This window comes from Mustela nigripes, chromosome 2 (assembly GCF_022355385.1).
Source record: "Mustela nigripes isolate SB6536 chromosome 2, MUSNIG.SB6536, whole genome shotgun sequence".
Classification (NCBI taxonomy): Eukaryota; Metazoa; Chordata; class Mammalia; order Carnivora; family Mustelidae; genus Mustela; species Mustela nigripes.
This window is the reverse complement of record NC_081558.1, coordinates 170,085,727-170,101,495: the sequence shown is the minus strand read 5'-3', so window position 1 is coordinate 170,101,495 and position 15,769 is coordinate 170,085,727. Positions and strand designations below refer to the sequence as shown.

The window sequence follows — 15,769 nt, the reverse complement described above, 5'->3', positions numbered from 1 at the left end:
CTCTCTGCCTGCCTCTCTGCCTACTTGTGATCTCTCTCTGTCAAATAAATAAATAAAATCTTTAAAAAAAAAAAAAAAGAATTTGCCAAATGTATTCGTTTAAAGACCCCCTTCCCCCAACCCAAAACATAACAGGAAATAATGGGGTAGGGTTAAATAAAACTTCCATAAAAAGTGAATTTGCATGTGCACATTTGCATGAGGACAATATACATTCCAACGTCTGAAAATGCTTAAGTCTATACTAGTATGAGGTATGTAGCGAGCAGATTAAAAAAAGTGATGAAAAGTCTAGAGGGATATATATATATTTTACATACAATTAAGAGTAAATGGAGGAGCGCCTGGGTGGCTCAGTGGGTTAAAGCCTCTGCCTTCATCTCAGGTCATGATTCTAGGGTCCTAGGATTGAACCCCACATGGGGCTCTCTGCTCATCAAGGAGCCTGCTTCCCCCTCTCTCTCTGCCCGCTGCTCTGCCTACTTATGATCCCTCTGTCAAATAAATAAATAAAATATTAAAAAAAAAAAAGAATAGAAGACATGTAAGAGAATATATCTATTTTTTAAGATTTTATTTATTTGTGAGAGAGAGAAAGAGAGACCGCATGTACCCACGTACAGGCCATGGGGCTGAGGGGAAGGAAAAGGGACAAGCAGACTCAGCATTGAGCAAGAAGCCTGATGTAGGGCTCGATCCCAAAAATCTGAGCTTGTGACATGAGCCAAAATCAAGAGTTGGAAACAACTGACTGAGCCACCTAAGCTTCCTGAGAATATGTATTTCAAAGTAAAAAACAAAAAACGTGGAAATTTCCATGTTCACAATGAACAAAGAAGGCATTTTTTTCCCTAATTAATTTTGTCTGTATTTCCAAACATTTTATGATTCTACACAGTTCAATATATTCTGCATACAGCATAAGTCTGATTACACTATAAACTGGTTGAGTTCAAATGGTATCGGAGAAACTACAAATGAAGCATTTGAAAAGGATGAAAATAATAAAATCTGCAGGAAAAAAATTATTAATTATGATAGTCTAACAATTGTCAAAAGGGACCCGGTATGTTTCAAATCCTTTTCATCTGAGTGTTAGTGTTTTGATGGGATCATCTTAAAGTTATCTTTACAGATTCTGAAACCTGACCTCTTTAGTTAATCCAGAATTGATTAAGCTGAAAGACTGACTCAGGTTAACCACTAAAAGGCATCAAGGTATAAATGTAGTTAATTTACTACATTACTGCAAAGGGTTGAAACTACTTATGCAACAAAATCTGAATCCACTAACTAGCTCTGTGACCATGGCCAAGTTGCTAAACCTCTCTATGCCTTTGTGTCATCAGCTGTAAAATGGGATAACAATAAGGTGCTGCTGTGATTGTTAATATTTATAAAACTCTTTGAACAATATATGACACATAGTTACTATATAAGTATTTGTTAAATACAGTAATAATCACTGATCAACCTCTATGGTACTAAAAAACAAAACAAAAACCGAAAACCCACATAAAACACCAAGTTACCATTAAAAGATTCTTCACTGACCACAGAATAAAAAAAAACATAACAAAACAAAAACAAAACAAAAAAACCACACCAAGAAAACAAAGATGAAAGACCTTAGTGGGTAGTTGTCTAATAAAACAACTTGAGAAACAGTTTCTTTAGAGCAGGTTTCTCAACCTCAGCAGTGTTGACATTTTGGGCCAAGATCATTCTTGTTGGTTGTGGGGAGGGGTGCAAAGGTCTGTGCTGTCCATTCTTACTCTAGAAAGTTTAGAAGCATTCCTGACCTCTCCTCAACTACATGTCAACAGCAACACCTCAACCACCACCACCATCACCCCCACTTATGACAACCAAAATTGTCTCCAGACACAGCCAGACGTCCCCTGAGAGGCAAAATCGTCCCTGGGTTGAGAACCAATGTATTAGAGATCTATTTGCCTGAACAATCTGCTCCTGTTAGCTGTTCAAGAACCTCCTTCCCTGTCAGTTTTGGATACAGTGACCACCCCCAGTTCGGGGGCTCCCACTTCTAGCTCCATACGTTTTAGTTCTTCCTTCTTTGTTTTCTTCAAAGAGGTTACAATGGCTAGTTATACCTAATATTTACAAAGACCCAGTTTTTGGTGGGTTTTCTAGAGATTACAACCTCCTCTTCTAGGCTAAATAACAGTGGAATCCATTTATCCCATAGTTTAAACAAAAATAATGCTTTTGGAAGCATTTCACTGTAAATTCCCTACCCATCCGCATCTGACTGAGGCAAGGGAGAGAATCATTTATTTTGAAACTGCACCACATAATTCAATACAGGATAAAATAAGAGGATGTGTTTGCGGCGGGGGGGTGGGAGGGGGGCAAGAATATTTATTAACATTTTACATCCCAAAATGTGCTGTATGTAAATGCCAGGCACTCTCCTTCTCTCTCAAGTTTTTCAACTATGCTCAAAGGAGGAAAATTGCTACAAACCTGCCTGAGCACTAGAATATAACTTATGATGGCAGCATTCCGAAAAAGCAAAATATATAATGAATCTCAGTAAACTGTCCTTGATACAACTTCTGGGGGAATGACTCTGGATAGTTCTTTTTTTGGCACCTACATTGATCAAATCTTAAGCTTTCAGATAAACAGATACAACTATGGCTCTGGAATATGTATATTTTGAGTGGAAACAAGTAAACAACCCAAGTGTTCATGTATTAAATATCAAAATGAAGAGCTATTAAAAAAAACTTTTTAAAATGAAAATCTAAGGGGGCACCTGGGTGGCTCAGTGGGTTAAGCCTCTGCCTTTGGCTCAAGTCATGGTCCCAGGGTTCTGGGATCGAGCCCCTCATCGGGCTCTCTGCTCAGCAGGGAGCCTGCTTCCCCCCTTCTCTCTCTGCCTGCCTCTCTGCCTACTTGTGATCTCTGTCTGTCAAATAAATAAATAAAATCTTTAAAAAAAAAATAAATAAAATGAAAATCTAATAATGGGAGGCAAACTTCTCTGATGCTTATTATGAATTCTTATTATTTTTTTTCTTTTTTAAAAGTAAATTATGCCCAATGTGTGGTCTGAACTCATGATCCTGCGATCAAGAGTCCAATGCTCTATGGACTGAACCAGGTAGGTTCTCTAAATTCTTATTTTAAAGGAAGAAATACTAAAATAATAAGTAACGAGATCATCAAATAACGAAAACTCATTAATGTTAAAATAGCATTTTATGAAAAATCACTATTTTCCCAAACAAAACAAAATTAGTAAGAAAAGGGGTACTACTTTACATTTTTGAAAATCTTCTTAATGTGTGGCTCAACAGAAGACAGATCATCATATTTGCTTCTGCATTCAATTTAATACCATATATCATATGTCATGGAGCCTCTGGAAAACTCCACTGTATACCTGGGAGACAATGAGTAAAAAAGGCAAATAATGCCTTAGAATTATCATTAAAATAATTGACTTTGTGGATCCTCTGAAAGGGTCTCAGGGCCTCCCTTGCCAGGGGTTTAGTACCATAAGTACTGTACTTCAAGAATAGCTACCTAGTTGCTTAAGGACTTTTAATTTTACAAATGTATACAAATAACAAATGTATCTCTTTCATTTTTCAATTAAACGTAAACATGGTCTCGGTTTTTTTGCCTAAGACACTGCACACCAAAAACCAAACAACCGCCCCGCTGCCGCCCCACCAAACTTCATTCGCTATCATTCAAAGATAACAAATTCAGGGAAGGGCATTTTTTTTTTAAAGATTTTATTTATTTAAGAGAGAGAGAGAGTGGGCGACAGAGAACAAGCACAGGGAGCTGCAGAGGAAGAGAGAGAAGCAGGGAGCCAGATGCTGGACTCCATCCTAGGACCCCAAGATCATGACCTGATTGAAAGGCATATGCTTGGGGCACCTGGGTGGCTCAGTGGGTTAAAGCCTCTGCTTTCGGCTCGGGTCATGATCTCAGGGTCCTGGGATCGAGCCCCGCATCGGGCTCTCTGCTCCGCGGGGAGCCTGCTTCCTCCTCTCTCTGCCTGCCTCTCTGCTTACCTGTGATTTCTCTCTGTCAAATGAATAAATAAAATCTTAAAAAAAAAAAAAAAAAGAAAGGCATATGCTTAATCGACTAAGCCACCCAGAGGTCCTGGGAAGTAAAATTATTAATACTAAACTCTTACAGCACCATATTAACAGTGGTTAAGAGTGTGAAATTACAAAGGTAACTGCAGGACCTCTGACATATAACCTCCTGGTGCTTTCAGTTTTCTCACCTGTAAAATAGAGCTATAAATGTTTCCACCTTACAAGGTTTTATCAAGAGTAAATGAGTGAAAAACAAACTAAGACCGCAGAGCTACACCTGATATAAAAATCTGATCAAGCTTACTTTAAGCTGTAATTGTCATTTTTTAAAAAAATATTTTATTTACTTATTTGACAAAGCGAGTGAGATCACAAGTAGGCAGAGAGGCAGGCAGAGAGAGAGGTGGGGAAGCAGGCTTCCCGCGGAGCAGAGAGCCTGACGTGGGACTTGATCCCAGGACCCTGAGATCATGACCCGAGCCGAAGGCAGAGGCTCAACCCACTGCGCCACCCAGGTGCCCCTATAACTGTCATTTTTAACATGTCATAAAGTATTTAAAAAAATTTTTTTTTCAAGTGGTTTCTACAATCCAAGGTGGGGCTTGAATTTACCACCCAGAGATTAAGAATCAGATGCTTCTTGGACTGAACTAGTCAGGCACCCCAAGATGTCATAAAAGTATCAAACCTGAAACATTTGCTCAAGAAAACCAGGTCTGACCACACCAGCCCTAACAAAATGCAATTACTCCGTATTCACCCTTCAAAACTTTTTCCCTTTAGAGGAGTTTCATTCAAATATTGGTTTAAAATAGAAAATAAATGACGGGAAAACACTTAAGACGACAAGAGCTGGACCGTTTTTGAAAACACGAAAGAACTCTAAGGAACAAAAAGAAGGACCACCCATTAGTTTCTTACTAATGATGACATTGTTCATTGATGACAAAGCTCATTAACCGAAAAGAACTTAGGAAAGTACTGAGTAGTCCAGATTCTTTGCTCACAGATAAGGAACCAAGACTCCTAACTTCTCCTGAGCCACAAGGAGAGTGAGAGGCTGAATCCTTCCAGACATAACCGCTCATCAGGGCCTGCCAATCTTTCACGGATTCCAACTGAACAGTGTCCACGTGAATGAATGCACATCAACGTTGTGGACAGTGAGAGAGGTAGAGACCCCTGCCTGGTTCCCAAGGAGTCCAGATAAACTTGAGCGCAGTTGTTTCCTGACTATTACAAACGCAGTAACCGTATCTCTTCTGGGTATACACAGTGCCTCGGAGTTTCCAAAGAGCTTTTCACAGTATCAGAGGGCAGGACACGAAAACATTCAGAATGCAGGCTGGTATCCGTGACATTGACTCCTCGCCTCCTAACCGAAGCTGCAGACGGCTGTTCCCACACAGTCCCCTCCGACCCCTCTGCGCACAACTGCCTGACTGCTTATTTACGCCGCAGTAGCACGGTTTGAGGAATACGCGCAGGCAGGTCCAGAGAACCTCAAAACCGCAGGCCGAACCCCAGCGGAAACGGCTGGGGCAAACAGCCCTGGCTTGGGGCGGACCGACCCTCCCCCAGACCATCAGCACTACAGGGTTTCAGGAGGCGCGACGCACCGCTCCGCAGCGCCGCCGACCCCGCGGTCGGGAAGCCTCCCGGGAGGGCGGGAGCCACCGCCTCCTGCGCAGCCGAAGGAGGCGGGCCCGCCGCCGCCGCCCGCACCGCCCGGCCCCTCCGGGCGGCTGGCCCGGCCCCCGGGGAAGCCCCCTTCGCCCCACCCCGGGCCAGGGCCCGCCCCCAGCTTCCCAGGCCTCCTTCCTGTGGGAAGTACGGCTCCTTTCGCGTCCCCCACCCTCTCGGCTCCGCCTGGCAGCCGCTCCGCCGGCGAGCGCAGGTTGGCCCGGCGAGGGGCGTCTGGGACCCCCAAACTCGCTCGTGCACGCAGAGGCCCGCCTCTGCCAGCGGGCCTGGCCTGGGCAACAGGCCGCCGCCCGCCCCCTCGCCACGGGCGAGGTCCTACCTCGCCACCAGTAAGTCTTGGACAAGTCGTGCCAGGTCTGATGCCGGGTGTGGTGAGTGCCGCCGGGGCCCAGGTGCGCCGCCTCGATGAGCCCCCGGCGCCGCTCCGGCTGCAGCACCACCTCCAGCTCCGCGAAGGTCTTGCGGTGCCGCTGCCGCCGCTGGTAGTACAAAGTCCCACCGCGCACCACGTAGCAGGCAGCTGCCTTGCGGATTTTACGCTTGACATTGCCCTCGGTGCCCGGCGCATACGGCTCACGCTCGTTTGTCAGGTAGCGAAGAATGGCCCGGTAGCTTTCCTCGCTTGACATCGCTGACGGCGGCTCCCTGAGGGCGCCTGTCAGTGGTGGGGGAGGAAGACGGGGCACTAGCTCCGGGCGGATGCAACAGCGGCGGTGGCACTGTAGGGAGGAACGGCTGTATCAGTGGTGAGTGCTCTTCGACGGCGCCCGCAGCGCGAAGGGAGAACGGACGAATTGGTAACCAGGGGGAACTGCACTTCTCCAGCGCGCGGGATCCGCAGGCGACTGACAAAATGGCTGCTGCACCACCGGAAGTGACGTGATCAAGGGCAGTGGGTGCGGGGACTGAGTCCTGATTGGAGCGCACTGGCTTTCTGGCTTGAAGAAGCCGATCGAGTGACGTGAGGACTGCGGGCGGACATTTTGGAAGCGGGTAGGCCCTTCCTGGGAGACTAAAGTCGCTTCGAGCAGACATCTTAAGTCCTGGCAGTTTCCCCTTTTATTTTTCCCCTCTTTCCCATGCTCTGAGCACGTGTAGGAGTTGGTGGGCTGTTGTTATCTTGTCCGAGGTACTCCGAGATATAGACGAGTCTGTTTTTGCCCCGCCTACCTTCTGAGATCCCCGGACAACAGGAAAGCATCAGATTTTGAGGCTTTTATTGAAATGTAAGCCTATGGACGCCAAGACCAAAGACAGCCCATTCACATATAAAGGAGTTATCAGTTAACGTTTAAAATCCAAGTCCCTTAATGATAGGACTTCCTGTAATTTCTAAACTTAAACTGTTGGCTCCAAATCACGCATGGAATAGTCGGGATTTTTCTGGAATAATCGTACATAGGGGCAGTTTTCTATATAGGAAGATAACAATGTTGGCAAAGAGTGGGGAGGCGTAGCTAGCACTCTTCCAGCTTCATTCGCACATATTTTTACATAAATTTAGGGGGAAATTCTCAGTTTTATACCTAGTACTTACTGAATGCACAAAAGGCTGAGGCGACTTGAATTGCATTTTCCAGTGTGCATTGTGAGTCCTGTTTCACACTTTTAGCGGGTAGCCCAGAGTGATGGCCGCTGTCACCCTCCATGTGTTTAATCTGCAGCTCAGACAAGACCACAGATCTATGACATCCTGCTTGACACGGGGCAGGTACTGACAGTGCTTTATTGGCGCCTGAGAACTCCTGGCCAACCCGTCCTCCTCAGGTTGGAGTCTGCAGTCCTTGGGTGAGGCTCTTTTGTGGAGAGAGGTTAGGGGAAGAAAACAGGTGAATGCACTGGGCTCAAAATACAGGATGGCACCCAGTCTCTTTAGTACTTGTGGGCGGGGGGTTGCAGGAATTAGCAGATGGCTTAGATACTTGAGGAGCATCCTTGAGTGACTCAGGCTGTAGATAAGTAAGCTCCAAGTCACACAGAACGACCAGATATGGAATTTATTTAGGGTCACTCAATCCATAGAGACAGCGCTGTAAGGAAGAATTAGAAGGTGGAGATGCGCCCCTACCCTCTTGGGGTGGGGCATCCAAAGCGGATATTCAAATCAGTGCTTCGAAAACTGTGTGCTGCGTCAGCCCCATCACTTTTCAGCTGTGAAATCGACCCCCTTTAAATTTAAAACATATTTAAATAAAAATTTTTAACAAATCGTGTAAGTGAATAGAAAAAACTTAAATCCCCTTACACCCAATTCAGGTTTTGCCAAACAAAACCAAACCTGTAAAAGCATTGTGAATCCCACCATACTTGGATTCGCCTCTGTGCCTTTGCGCCAATATGAAGAAAAAGATTTTTACAGGTGGTCTAATTGGTCTAAAAGCTAAACTTGCCATACTCCCAGCAGTTATTCAGTGTTTATTTCTAGCTCCTGCTGGGCAGCAGGCTATCCAGTAATCAAAGGTAATCAGAATTGGCAGTTTCATTGTATTAGATGTGAAGCAGTTCTTTAAAAAGAACTTTGTGTCCAAACTTTAGAACTCTGTAACTCTAAATTCAAGTTGGGTAGATTGGCTAAGCTTTCCTTGTTAATAGCTAAATAATGATTTATTTTTCCCTGTAATTTCATAAAGAAAACACTACCACAATAAAAACAATCTTCTCCCCAAGCAAAAGCTTACGTTTCTAAACCAGAGCCAGTGTATCTTGCACATTTTTTTAGGATTGATTTTACACATATTTTTAGTATTCAAGTCCCCCAAAAGGATATTTATTCCCAGCACCTAGTACAATGCTTGAATTTAATATCACCTACACAGAACAATCATTTAGTTCCATCGCCTTGGATAGAATGTGTGTGTGGAGAGGGGGGGGATGTGATTTTTACCTTTACCTAAGTATTCTGTGTTTGAAACCAGGTTTCTCAAATGAGGATGAGGCTTATTCATTGTATATAGTCCTAACTTGGCAGCATGGGACACAAGATGATCTACCTTATATGAAGTGGAAGCATCTTTTTTTTAAGACTTTCTATTTATTTTAGAGACACAGAGTGCATGCAAACAGCAAACAGGGAGAGGCAGAAGCAGACTCCCTGCTAAGTAGGGAGCCCAACGCAGGGCTCAGTCCCTTGAACTGCAGGCACCCCAGAGCAAGCCTACTTTTTTCTTTTTTAAAGATTTGTCAGAGGACAAGGAGAGGGAGAAGTAGGCTACCTGCTGAGGAGCAAGGAGACCTATGTGGGACTCCATCCTAGAACCCTGGGATCACAACAAACCAAAGGCAGACACTGAACCAAATGAGCCACCCAGGCATCCCAGCGCAGGCCTATTTTTTTTTTTTTTTCCAAGATTTTACAGAGATCACAAGTAGGCAGAAAGGCAGAGAGGAAGGGAAGCAGGCCCCCTGCTGAGCAGACACACAGAGTGCCTGATGCAGGGCTCAATCCCAGGTGAAGACCGAGGCTTTAACCCATTGAGCCACAGAGGCACCCCCACAGGCCTATTCTTAACTCAAATTTACTCTTCTTTATCACATTTTACACACAAGTATTTCTTAAACATCAGGTTACCATTTTTCTTTTTGCATTTTTTAAAATTTTATTTATTTATTTGACAGACAGAGATCACAAGTAGGCAGAGCAGCAGGCAGAGAGAGAGGGAAACAGGCCCCCTGCTGAGCAGAGAGCCCGATGTGGGGCTCGATCCCAGGACTCTGGGATCATGACCTGAGCCGAAGGCAGAGGCTTAACCCACTGAGCCACCCAGGCGCCCCTTCTTTTTGCATTTTTAACTATGGTTCTAATTCCCAGCTCAACAAACGATCTTGGAAAGTTGTTAAGGTTATTCTACTCACATGCTAATGAAACTGTACTCTTTCTTCATTTAAGCTTATTTTCTGGAATCAAGAGATTAATAGTACAGTTGAAGTTTTAACCGCTTCTACCTCAGCTATCAACTAATGGTAAGAGATGAAATACCAGTGAACAAAAGGCAAGCCCAATACAAAAGTGTCTACCATGGAAAGGGGTACTCAATAAGAAAATAATCAAAAAGATTAGTTTGGCTATTTAAATGTAGGCCCAATACATGCCCTTTTCAGAGTAAAAAAAAACCCACAATATAGTTATAGTCAGATGTTTATTTAAAAATCTGATCCACCAACTCAGCGTTTTCCACCAACTCGGGGTGCAGAAACCTTCACAGGCTTCACGATCTTTTGCTTAGGTGCTGCCTTCGTGGGAGCCTGTAAGAAAGATAACATGTTATGTGGCATTATTCCATGGAACTTTTTTTTTTTTAAATATTTTACTTATTTATTTAACAGAGAGGGAGAGAGATCACAAGCAGGGGGGGGCGGGGGGAAGCAGGCTCCCTGCTGAGCAGAAAGCCAGATGGGGTGCTCAATTCCAGGACCCTGGGATCATGACCCGAGCCTAAGGCATAGCCTCACCCACTTAGCCACCCAGGTGCCCTCCATGCAACTTTTTAAAATCACCTTTCTCATGTCCAGATTCTCTATGTATTCTAGATTTCCCTTATTTAACTACATTCCCAATATTCTTAAAAGTCACCCTCCTCCTTCAAGCAGTGAATCTCAATTATATGGTTTTGCTTACTTGTGGAGCATAAGGAGTAACAGAGGACATGGGGAGACAGAGAGAACTGAGGTGGGGGAAACTGGAGGGGGAAATGAACCATGAGACACTGTGGACTCTGAGAAACAAACTGAGGGTTTTGGAGGGGAGGTGGGTGGGGGGGGTTGGGGGAGCCTGGTGGTTGGGTATTATGGAGGGCACATATTGCATGGAGCACTGGCTGTATGCATAAACAATGAATTCTAAACACTGAATTAAAAAAAAAAGTCACCCTCCTGAGAAGTCAAATGTCCACTTCTACGTATGTAAACAGGGGAAAAAAAAAAGATATCATCACAGACTGGAGGGAATAAGTGAGGAGATATGTGTGTGGGACCCTGAACTGTGTCCTCAGAACAGAAAAAGGACATTCTTAGTCACCTGAGACCAATGGCTGTGAAAATTTTACTATGGTTATCTAAATTGATAACATGGAGAAAAGCTGGGCCAACCCTGTACTGTTACTGAAAACTTTAAAAACAAAAGCCACCTTTATTTTCCCCTTCCCTAATTTTTGTCTGGAAAAGGACCTCTGAAATCTTCCACCCCAGTTATGGGGGTGCCTGGGTGACTCAGTGGGTTAAAGCCTCTGCCTTTGGCTCAGGTCATGATCCCAGGGTCTTGGGATCGAGCCCCACATCTGGCTCTCTGTTCCACGGGGAACCTGCTTCCTCCTCTCTCTCTCTGCCTGCCTCTCTGCCTACTTGTGATCTCTGTTAAATAAATAAATAAAAATATTAAAAAAAGAAAAAAAGAAACAGGTTATAAACATCGTTTTCACTGAAGCCCTGTGCTGAATTCCTTAAAAACTTGAAGCTTTTAGGGGCGCCTGGGTGGCTCAGTGGGTTAAAGCCTCTGCCTTCGGCTCAGGTCATGATCCCAGGGTCCTGGGATCGAGCCCCGCATCGGGCTCTTTGCTCAGCAGGGAGCCTGCTTCCTCCCCTCTCTCTCTGCCTGCCTCTCTGTCTACTTGTAATCTCTGTCTGTCAAATAAAATAAATTAAAAAAAAAATCTTAAAAAAAAAAAAAAAAAAAAACTTGAAGCTTTCATTAATCAGAATTTGAATTAAAAATAAATTTTCTTGTTACTTATTACTTATTTTTTAAAGTAAATCTCTATACCAACATAGGGCTTGAGTTCACGATCCCAAGGTCAAGGGTCACATGCTACATGTGAGCTAGCCAGGGCCACTCCTGTTACTTTAAATAAGAAATCCAAGACAATCTCATAATTACCTTAGCAGCAGCCATTGCTGTCTTTTTAGATGCTTGCTTAGCCTTTTTTGCTTCCTTGGCAGCCCTGTGGAGTTAAAAATAACTTAAGGTAATGTGTTTTACTCCCTAAGAGTAGAGTTTATTAGTAAGGGGCTAGAGTGTTTTGGGAAGGAATTATCATATTCCTTCCCCATCTGCAATTATTTGTAGGATAAATCTCAAGAGTTTGTCAATAAATGTCATTAACCACCAAGTCACCTTAACAGAGATTAGCAATTGTGCAGTAGCTTTAATTGCATAAAAAATTTCAACAAGTCATTAAGTATATACTATAGTATATTATAAACTTCTGCATTATTAAACTTTGATATTTATGACTGGCAATCTCTATATAGATGGAAGTATCAAAACACAAAATAACATAAATTAAGATTCATGTCTACAAATCTGAACATAACCTTAATCCATCCCAACAGCTGAAATCCTCGTAATGAAGGCTTCCTCACCTGATGGCCTGTTCTCGTTGTGCCTTCCTAACTTCAGGTTTCTGATTCCTCTTGGCCATTATGTCAGCAAGAGATGCACCAGTGATGGCCCTCTGGAATTTGACTGCACGGCGGGTTCTTTTCTTTTGAATTTCTTCCTACAAAACAAAAAAAAATGGAGTGTACTTATGAACCTTGCTTCATGAACATGGGGGAAACAAAATCTTAAGATTTGTATTTATCTTAGTGAGCTTAAGCTACTACAACAAAATACCATACTGAGAACCTGATAAACAACTTTTTTTTTCTTTTTTTTAAAGGTAAGAACACTATTTCCATTCCTGAGGGCAAGCATCCTAAAGGTCTTCCCTCTTAGTATCATCACTCTGGGAGTTAGATTTCACCGCATGAATTTAAAGGGTATACATTCAGAGCATAGCAACAAAAATAATTCATGCAATCATTTGAAAATAAATATATAAAGAATATATATAAAAGGGGCGCCTGGGTGGCTCAGTGGGTTAAGCTGCTCTTTCTGCTCAGGATCCTAGGATCAAGTCCCGCATCAGGAAATCTCTGCTCAGCAGGGAGCCTGCTTCCTTCCCTCTCTTTGCCTACCTGTGATCTCTCTCTGTCAAATAAATAAAATCTTAAAAAAAAAAAAAAAAAAGAAGAAGGAGAAGAAGAAAAAGAATATATATAAAATACTACAACAGGCAGATAAACTTTCCAATTATAATTAGTTAAATAATCTCTGACAAATCCTGGCCATTTTTTACTACGTTAAAAAGACAAAAGTAAAACTCTGATGAAGTTAACTGGATGGTACTTCAAAAGTTTTTTTTTCTTTTTCTTCAAGATTTATTTATTTAGGAGAAAGAGGGGGGAGCATGTGTGTGCGAGTGAAGAGGGGCAGAAGGGGAGGGATAGGGTGCTTGGGTGGCTCAGTGGGTTAAGCCGCTGCCTTTGGCTCAGGTCATGATCTCAGGGTCCTGGGATCGAGTCCTGCATAGGGCTCTCTGCTCCGAGGAAGCCTGCTTCCCTCTCTCTCTCTGCCTGCCTCTCTGTCTACTTGTGATCTCTGTCAAATAAACAAATAAAAATCTTGAAAAAAAAAAAAAAAGGGGGGGGGAGGGATAAAGAATCCCAAGCAGAGTCTGCACTTGGAGCCCAGTCGGGCTCAATTCCACAACCATGAGACCATGACCTAAGCAGGAAGCAGGAGTCAAGACAATTTACCAACTGAGTCACTCAGGTGAGCCACTTCAAAAGTGATTCCAGTAAGACTGTTTATGGTAAACAATTTATTTCCGGAAAAAGAAAAAGAAACTATCAAACCTCAACTCACCTATTTTATTTTTACCCGAAGGACTGTCACTAGAAGAAAATCAACTGGAAAATGACTTATTACAAGAAACTACCAAGTATGGGATGTCCAGGAATCAAGACAGTAAAATTCCAACTTTTGCAAATAAGATATGTAACATTAACCATCTTAAAGCATTTGTAGGTGTGTAACTCAGCAGCTTTAAGTACATTCACAATGTTGTGTGTAACTACCACCACTGTCCATTTCTGTAACTTTATCATTCCGAACTCTACATCCATTAAATAGCCCTCCACCATTCCTCCCTTCCTCTGCCCGGCCTCTGGTAACCTCTACTTTGTCTTTATGAATTTGCCACTGTGGATACCCCATAAAGGTGGAATCATATGTTACTTGTTCTTCTGTATCTGGCTTATTTCATTTAGCACAATGTCTTAAAGGTTAATCCATACTGGCTAGTTACCAGCTTTTTAAGGCCGAGTAATACTCCATCATATGTATGTAACATTTTGTTATCCATTCACCTGCTTATGGGCCATTTCCATCTTTTGGCTATTGTGAGTAACAGTGCTATGAACATTGGCATAGAAATGATCTGTATTAAGTTCCCGCTTAACAGTTTTCTTGGGTATATTTCTAGAAGTGGGGTTGCTGGATATAGTTCCATTTAACTTTTTGAGAAACTGAAATTATCTGCACAGTACTTGTACCATCTCACATTCAGCAATGCACAAAAGTTCTATTTTTCCCACATCCTCAGCAACACTGGTAATCCCCCCACCCCTTTACTGGATAAGGACTGTCCTAATGGATGTGTCAAATCTATTTTTAAGTTAGAAATGTTTTCTTCCTCTGAACTCCCACAATATCTGTGCTTTCACCCAGGAGGTGTTCACTAAAGTATCCCAAGCCTCCTGAATACTAACCCCAGTGCCATGGCGGTTTTTTTTCCTCAAAAATCTCCAACAAGCTAAAGAGCACTTCAAAATACATTCAGTCTTGAGAACAAACTAATATGCTACAAGATTCCACTGAAGTCCATTAGGACTAATCCTACAAACATATTCAAAACCGAGTTGCCATACTATTTAATTTCTACCCACTGGAACCCCTTAATTACCTCCACGGTGCCTTATAACTCAAGTGTGCATAAATGACATTTATCGGACTCTGGCAAGGGGATGCTTTCAAATTTCAATCCAACATTCCTGTGAGCCTGTGATGTATAAGGAGACTTTTTATCACTCGTGCTTTACAGCGTTAAGGGCGCTTTCCCAGAATGTCTCATTTACGACAATTTCACAGAGCAGCAACTGATGCTTAGTTTAAACTTCAGAGCCCCCAAGATCGAACTGCACTGTACTTACCGATTGTCCCTTTTTGTGCTTTCTTCTGTAGAGGACAGTCCAGTTTATCTGTCGAGGATTCCTCTTGGAAAGGAATGCGGACTCGCATTTTGCGTTAAGAAACTGGAAAACCTGTAGAAAAGGAGTTCAAAGTCACCTCCTCAACTAGGCAACGCAGGAGGCTGAGCTTGGAACTCTCAATACTCTAGTTCTGTCCCCTCATTTGTCCCACAGAGACCAACAGGCCTGGGTCACACAACCTGGGGTGGCACCGCGAAGGCTCTGGGGTTTGTCCTGTCTTACAGGGAAAGCGGGAAAGCGAAGCTCACACCGCAGGAGAGGGCGGGGTATCAAATTCCAGGAGGCACCTAGCTCCCGTGCCTACCGGCATTAAGAGGATGTGGTCCCCCTAAAATAGCCACATACTTCGGTTGCCCACTTCCCGGACATCTGAGTTACCCAAACTCCATTTCCGACCTCACCCTAGATCAAACCTCAAGAATGGCTCACTTAAGAGGCTTCTGATCCTAACAACCACTGCCCACACGGTCCCGGAAACAAGCCTTTCAGGGACCGAGAACGACGCGGTAAATGAACACGCTCAGACCGAATTAGACCGGTCTCTCCTCTTAAGAGCACAAGCTGCGTTTGAGCGACGTGGCCTTTCACCTTCCCGTCGGTCCTGGCGTAGCGCCTGCCATGTCCGGGGTAAATCTTGTACCCACTGAAACTGCACAGCTCGACCCTGTAACAAAAAGCGAAAGCCCATTAGGGAGAGTGTCTACGGCAAGGAGAAGCGAAACCCAGAACGCGGGAGAGGAGCTATGCCCGAGGATGGAAGCGGATTGGGGTCCCAAGCTCTTGCTCACTTCATAGCTGCAGCAGCCACGAAGAAGGAAAGATGGTGAAAAGAAAGAGAGGATCATGGGAAGAAGCCTTATAAGGCAGTAGGGCAATCTCCTCCCCCAAGT

General features: G+C 43.6%; 2 protein-coding genes across 2 annotated transcripts in view; both read right to left on the bottom strand.

Moving 5' to 3' along the window:
- Positions 1 to 6,423, bottom strand: part of ZBTB11 (zinc finger and BTB domain containing 11) — a 32,040-nt gene extending 25,617 nt beyond the window's left edge. Inside the window, exon 1 of the mRNA XM_059392056.1 lies at positions 6,112 to 6,423. Coding sequence (XP_059248039.1) covers positions 6,112 to 6,421 — 310 coding nt within the window. The 5' untranslated portion in view covers positions 6,422 to 6,423. The remainder of the gene's footprint in view (positions 1 to 6,111) is intronic.
- Positions 6,424 to 9,914: 3,491 nt separating this feature from the next.
- Positions 9,915 to 15,759, bottom strand: RPL24 (ribosomal protein L24). Its single transcript, XM_059392055.1, has 6 exons — positions 15,668 to 15,759; positions 15,468 to 15,543; positions 14,820 to 14,930; positions 12,147 to 12,283; positions 11,662 to 11,725; positions 9,915 to 10,034 (listed from the first exon to the last, which is right to left on the bottom strand). Exons 1-6 carry the CDS (start codon positions 15,670 to 15,672, stop codon positions 9,954 to 9,956), a joined length of 474 nt encoding a protein of 157 aa, XP_059248038.1. The 5' UTR covers positions 15,673 to 15,759; the 3' UTR covers positions 9,915 to 9,953.
- Positions 15,760 to 15,769: the final 10 nt, after the last annotated feature.

What these genes read in the sequence shown, in the direction of transcription:
- RPL24 (XM_059392055.1), bottom strand. An exon ending in ACGCCAGGACCGACGGGAAG is followed by an intron (nt 14,931 to 15,467) that starts GTGAAAGGCCAC and finishes CCTTTTCTACAG; the next exon opens with GTTTTCCAGTTTCTTAACGC. An exon ending in AGCACAAAAAGGGACAATCG is followed by an intron (nt 12,284 to 14,819) that starts GTAAGTACAGTG and finishes TTTGTTTTGTAG; the next exon opens with GAAGAAATTCAAAAGAAAAG.